Below are 5,720 nucleotides of genomic sequence, written 5' to 3'. Positions count from 1 at the left end.
CGGGGGCAGCCTCCGGCCACTCCCCACCTCGCCGTTCGGCGAAAGTGTCCTCCGCCAACTCCCCGGCCCCACTTTACAGAAGAGCGGGACCCCGGCGTTAGTCCGCACAGTCCAAGCGGGAGGGGGAGGGGGGTTGTCAGGAGAGAAGAGGCGGAAGCTGATTACGGGTCGGAGGCGCACAGGCAGCGCAGACCCCTCCCCGCCCCGCAGCGGGCGGCCAAGCTGTCTCATGCCCACACCCTCACTCACCCAGAGCGGGGGCTCAGATCTGGATGGAAGGAGAGGGAGGAAGAGAGGGAGACAGAAGATGGAGGCTCCAGGAGGAGGAACCCAGGAGTCGCCCCTGGAGGCGCGGAAGAGACAGGCGGGGTCAGGTGCTAGAGGAGTCCCCGAGCGCGACCTCAGGGGGCACGTCACATACCTGCGGTCTGGTCCTCGGTGAAGTCGCACTGCGCGGAGAAGAGGGGGGCGGTCAGCAGCTGAGCTCCACACCCCGAGCTTCCAGCCCCGTCCCCCACAACCACCAACTCCGGGCCCGCGCCGGGGACTCGTTCGCTTCCCAGCAGGACAACTCCCCAGACTTCCCAACCCTGCCGCCAATCTTCCAGGCCCTCGGGGTCCCTTCGCCCCTACCCCCAACTTCCCGCCTCTCGCCCCCAACCCCGCTCTCCCCCCCAGGCCCGGGCCCCACCATCTTGGCTGCCGAGCTCTGCGGGACCTGTTCCTGCAGTAATGGCTCCGGCGGCCGGCCCAGCCCTAGTCTTCGAACGCCCCAATGACGTCACCCTCAGCGGGCCCAGCCAATAGGATTCCTGGCCTGGGCTTATGCAGATGACCTGCTACATTAGTAATGAGGTGGGCGGGGCCCTCCGCCGCTCATTTCTCCGGAGCCGCACCTGGGGCCCAGAGACCCCGCCCGTAGATGGTGTGGGGAGGGGCGCGAGGAACCTGCCCTTTGGAGCAGCGGGGAGACGGAGGAGAACGGATCGGGGAGAGGAGAGCCCTCGCTTCCCTCCCTCCCACCCCCACCCGTGAAGAAAGCAGTCGGAGGCCAGGGGAGGAACCGTCTCTTTATTTTGAAACAATAGGTGGCCTCCTAGTGGTAGGAACATGCTTCCGCCTGCGGTAGGCCCAGTGTCCGACCCCGCGCCATCTGTGGAAAAAAGGTGAAAAGTTGCCAAACCCCAGCACGCATACGTAGAACAGGAAAACGCACTGCCCAGCTTTTGTGCCCAGGCGGAGGGACCGGAAGGAGACTAGTCTGCCCAGGCGAGTAGGAGGGCCCTACCTGCAGGGCTCACACGCTGAGGATGTGCTTCAGGAAGGCTGCAAGGAAGCGAGAGGGGCTTCAGAGCAGGCCGGAGGATGGTCGTCTGACTCTAGGTAATCCCGGCCCCAGGGTGCCCACACCGCAGACCCGGAGCCTCCTGCCGCCCCTCCTCCCCCGTGCCTTCTGCTCCTCTGCCCCCTCACCTTCATAGTTGATGCAGCCATTGCTGTCCTCGTGTCCTGCTAGGACGGTCTCCACCTCCTCTTCAGTCATCTTCTCTCCTGAACCCCAGACACAACGTTTTAGCCGCTGTCTTCCCTCCCTGCCCAACCAGGCCGGCCTATTCTGTGTTGCACCTCCCCTCCTCCCACCCTGGAGATTTGCCTGCAGCAAGAGAAGCCAAAGGAATCCTCTCCTGTGTAACGGTAACGCCTTGAATGTGTCCCTGCATCTTGCTTTGCATTTCACCTGCATTAGCACCAGGTGCAAGCTTCGACAATGAAACTACGAGAGGGTACCAGATCACAGAGCACCAGCATCTCTTCCAAAAGGGAACCTCAAATCTCCCACCTCTTCCTTCCCCTGCCCTTTGGGAGGCATCTGTGCCCCTTCTCACTTTAGCCTCCTCAGGAAGAAGCCCGTCAGATTCTGCCCCCAGGGCTCTGACCTTCTCAGTCTCCTGCCCATGACCTACAGGACAGTAATCCCTCCCTGGCTCCTCCTACAGGGCAACCTTCTTTGCGGTCCACTCTCTTCTCTCCATCCCACAGTTCTGGTCTGAGCCTCACCCAGGGTGGTGAGGACATGTCTGAGCTCTGCTCCCATGACCTTGCCGTTCCCTTCTTTGTCAAACACCCGGAGCCCCTCCAGGTAGTCCTCATATGTGCCTTGGTCCCGGTTCTTGGACACTGCCTGGAGCATGGGCAGGAAGGTCTCGAAGTCCACGCGCCGCGACTTCAGCTCTGAAGGTTGAGAGGTGAGGGAGAGGTCACTGCGGTGTCACCTAGGACCCAGCTCCCATCCCACCCATGAAGGCTTTGCCCCTGTCCAACATTCTGGATGTTTCTCCGCCCCGGCGGGGACAGTTTTTGAAGTCATGAGACCCACCTCAGCATCTTTTGTCACCTCACCAACATTCCTCTGTTCCACCACCAAAGTGAAAAGCCCCGCTGTTCCAGTGGTCCCCTCACCATCACTCTTGGGGTTCCCCAGAATCTTGAGGACCTCGGCGTTGGTGGGGTTCTGGCCCAGGGCCCTCATCAAGTCTCCACACTGGCTGTACAGGATCTTGCCATCCCCTACTCGGTCAAACAACTCAAAGGCCTCCTTGAACTCTGAAGTATAAAGAGATATCAGTGTTGACCAGGGTCCCATCACCCCCGGACAGAGAGGAAGTTCAGAAGCTGTGTGTTAGAGCTGGGCAGGACAGGGGACTAGGGTGGGAGGTTTCAAGGTCAGGACTGGAATAGGGGGATAGAAAGAGAATCTGACCAGGGGCTTGGGCCTAGTGGGCTCAGGGGACCAACTTTGCCTCACCCTCCAGCTGGTCCTTGTTAAACTGGATCTGTGGGAGAAAAGAGCAGGTGAGGAGGGCTCCCGGGGCTCATTCAATTCCTCTGTATCGCTCCTCCCAACCAACTGCCAGCTACCTCCGGGGAGGGGCTCAAAGGGACCAGGCCGAGAGCCCAGCCACCTCAGTCCCATTCCCAGATCTGGACTTTGGGAGAATCCCAAGAGGAGGAATTATCAGGGGGGAGGGTTTCCTAGGAACAGGGTTAATCCCATGCCACCTGTTCCCCTCCCTCCACTGCCCTGAGCCCTGCATCCCTCACATAACTGGGGGCTGAACAAAAGCTAAATTTACTCCTGACCCCCAGCTGTGATTGTCTAACAAGTCTGTCCTCCTTAGCCTTCCCTCCTGGGGTTCAGAGACAGGGCCTTTACACAGGCAGTAGCTCCCTCCCTGCACCTTGAAACTGTCCTGGGAACCCAGATGTTCCCCATCTCACAGTCCCTGCCTCCAGCAGGGGAGTGTGTATGAACGTGTGTACGTACACACGTGTGTTATAGGTTAATGGGGAGAACAACAGAGATATTAGCAGAGTCATAAGCCTGGATGCTTCCAAAGGATGGACCCAGGGGAACCCCCAATATCATTTCAGTGCACTGATCCCTACCTTCTAGATACCTCCTAATTCCCCTAGGCTGTATTCCACCCTTGGACCACCCCTCCCCCCAAATTCTTTCTTCACTTTCCGGGCACTCACCACCACTTTGGAGAGATCCATGGGGGGCTCCCAAGTTTTCTCAGGGCCTGAAGGGGCAGCTGCCGCTTGCTCAGCCTTGGACTTGGCTGGAGGAGCCCCTGCCGCTGGCTTGGGAGCCGGCTTGGAGATCGGGGGTCCCGCTGGTTTCTTCACAGGAACATCCTTCTTGGGAGGCATGATGTCCGGTGGCCAAAGGACAGTGTGCCGATGGGGGCACCCATCGCTGTTTAAATAGCCAGGGAGTCTGGGATGTTAAGGGGCGGGAGCAGAGGCAGGGAGCCAGTTGGCGGTGGGGAGGGTGAAATAGAGGAGAGATCTGCCGCCTGCTCTCACTCCCCTCGCCTCCCATGGTTCAGGACTCCTGCCCCAACGTCTCCTCCCTTCTGTCTACCCTGCCCCAAGGGCTGGCCAGAACAATGGCCCCTTTGGGGGCCATGGAAAAGAAAAAACAGAGGCTGCCCAGAATGGGGGAATTATCCTTCCAGGGAGGGCAGGATGCTTGCTAGTGACACTGAGATAGGGGTGAAGCAGAGAAGGGGATCCAGGAATTCCAGGCCCTCAACCCCTTGACTCAGAGTAGCCCCTTTTTCTAGCAGCTTTAGACTCTTGAAAGATGAGGCAGAAGGGCGGGGGAACTGACATAGTTAAAGTGGAGTCTGGGGGCAGTGAAAAGGTGAAAAAAGAAAACAAGCATCCTCACCACTCCCCTCTGACCATGGATGCGGGGGGCCAGTTGACCCCGAACAGCCTAGTAATCCCCAATACTTGTAATTACTGTCCTCCTCCCTCCCGGCCCAGAACTGGAACTGTGCACAATATCGACAGAGGACAGTAATAGAAAACTGAGTGTGACCCGCAACCAATGCCTCCTGCGCCATGGAGTTAGGGGTGGGGGCGGGGCAACGACCAGTTTAACACCCACCACCCACACTCCCGAGGAAGAAACCCTTAAACCATCAGTCATTCAAGTCAGACAAAGGTAGGGCGCCTGCCGAATCTGCAGGATTCCCTGGTGGCACCCTGAGGGGAGGGCGGGCTCAGAGAGACAAAGGGCCTAAATTCTAAAATCTCTCATCCAGCAGGATGTGGGAGGTCCTCCCCAGCCCCAACCCGAGGGATAACAAAATCCTTGGTTCAGGTGCCAGGTGACAAGCTTTGCTGGGGGCACAGGAGAAGGGTCCAGGTCGGGGGCCTTCGGGAGAGGGGAGGGTTGTTGGCTACTTTTGTTCTGGGGAGAAAAGGGAGGATTTGGGTAGCATTCTGAGGAAGACAGTAGTGATTCCATTTAGGCCCTGTGGTTCACAGAGTAGCTGTTGTCTTCCACTCGCAAAAAAAAAAAAAAAACAACCAAAAAAAAAAAATCACCCAAAACGTCTAAACCGCATTACTGCAAATTGTCCCATTTCAGGAAGATCAGCATCATTTCTCTGGAATACATTACACACAAACACAAACACACACACACGACTTAAGTAAAGGGGGGTCCTTTCCCAGTTCTGCAAAACTCACCCTGCGGGCTCCAGGTGAGGGACGGAGGCGGGGCGCGGGGCGGCCTCGGCCCCGGAGGGGTTAACTCCGCGGCCCCGGAGCATGCCGGGAGTTGTAGTCCGCGCGCGCCCGCGGACTCCCGGAGCCGCGGCAAAGGACGCTGGGGAGGTGACTTCCGGCCGGAGGCTGCGGTTAGTGACTCAAGTCCTTTCAGGCGAGATTTCTGTCCCGGAACTGAAAGGCAGTGAGCAATTGGCAGCCCTCACCCCTGACCCTAACACCGCGCGGGGTCCCCAGGATGCGCCCCTGCCTGAGCGCATAGTCCTCCGCATGGTGTGGGCGGCAGGCAGGAGGGGAGCTTGTAGGAAGCACTACAGCCCTGGCGAGAGTGGTGCGGACTCTTTAGCTTCCGCCCACCATTTAGTAGAGGGAACGGAGTCTGCCGGCAGGTCCATCCTTGCTGCGTGACACAGTCGCTGTGTTATGGGTTGGCTCAGCGAGATGGACCACCGACACAGAATTTAAATTTAAGAGCCTTTATTAAGCTGGCCAGCTGACCACAGCACCTATCTCCCCCTCTGGGAGCTTCCGAGCATGTGGCAGAGATCAAGGGTGCAGTATGATCCTTTATAGCAAAACAGTGTTAAAAAAAAGAAAAATCAACTACAAAGCATTCCATTACAAGTTCATAAAGA

General features: G+C 58.3%; 2 protein-coding genes across 6 annotated transcripts in view; both read right to left on the bottom strand.

The window, feature by feature from the left end:
* Positions 1-830, bottom strand: part of MYL6 (myosin light chain 6) — a 3,077-nt gene extending 2,247 nt beyond the window's left edge. For 2 of the 4 annotated variants that reach the window (XM_006777853.2, XM_006777854.2), the window contains exons 1-2: positions 692-830; positions 422-449 (exon numbers count right to left, since the gene is read on the bottom strand). In XM_006777853.2, the coding sequence (XP_006777916.1) occupies positions 422-449; positions 692-694 (31 nt within the window). In that variant the 5' untranslated portion in view covers positions 695-830. The remainder of the gene's footprint in view (positions 1-421; positions 450-691) is intronic. The other 2 variants (XM_006777855.2, XM_006777856.2) reach the window with 1 other exon arrangement.
* A 220-nt stretch (positions 831-1,050) lies between these two features.
* MYL6B (myosin light chain 6B) lies at positions 1,051-5,140 on the bottom strand. 2 transcript variants are annotated; one of them, XM_006777852.2, is made up of 8 exons: positions 5,047-5,140; positions 3,538-3,760; positions 2,807-2,834; positions 2,461-2,604; positions 2,059-2,232; positions 1,474-1,551; positions 1,289-1,326; positions 1,051-1,153 (listed from the first exon to the last, which is right to left on the bottom strand). In XM_006777852.2, exons 1-7 carry the CDS (start codon positions 5,127-5,129, stop codon positions 1,298-1,300), a joined length of 759 nt encoding a protein of 252 aa, XP_006777915.1. In that variant the 5' UTR covers positions 5,130-5,140; the 3' UTR covers positions 1,051-1,153; positions 1,289-1,297. The 2 variants fall into 2 exon arrangements, with proteins under 2 accessions (XP_006777915.1, XP_015412927.1); XM_015557441.1 differs by having other exon boundaries at positions 3,538-3,781; positions 5,047-5,128.
* Between the last annotated feature and the right edge of the window lie 580 nt (positions 5,141-5,720).

Source organism: Myotis davidii, unplaced genomic scaffold (assembly GCF_000327345.1).
Source record: "Myotis davidii unplaced genomic scaffold, ASM32734v1 scaffold509, whole genome shotgun sequence".
Taxonomy (NCBI): Eukaryota; Metazoa; Chordata; class Mammalia; order Chiroptera; family Vespertilionidae; genus Myotis; species Myotis davidii.
The sequence above is the reverse complement of the archived record's forward strand: the minus strand, read 5'-3'. Positions and strand labels throughout refer to the sequence as shown.

What these genes read in the sequence shown, in the direction of transcription:
- MYL6B (XM_006777852.2), bottom strand. Translation starts at nt 5,129, where the DNA reads ATGCTCCGGGGCCGCGGAGTTAACCCCTCCGGGGCCGAGGCCGCCCCG. An exon ending in CCTCACCTGGAGCCCGCAGG is followed by an intron (nt 3,761 to 5,046) that starts GTGAGTTTTGCA and finishes CTATTTAAACAG; the next exon opens with CGATGGGTGCCCCCATCGGC. An exon ending in TGGATCTCTCCAAAGTGGTG is followed by an intron (nt 2,835 to 3,537) that starts GTGAGTGCCCGG and finishes TTTCTCCCACAG; the next exon opens with ATCCAGTTTAACAAGGACCA.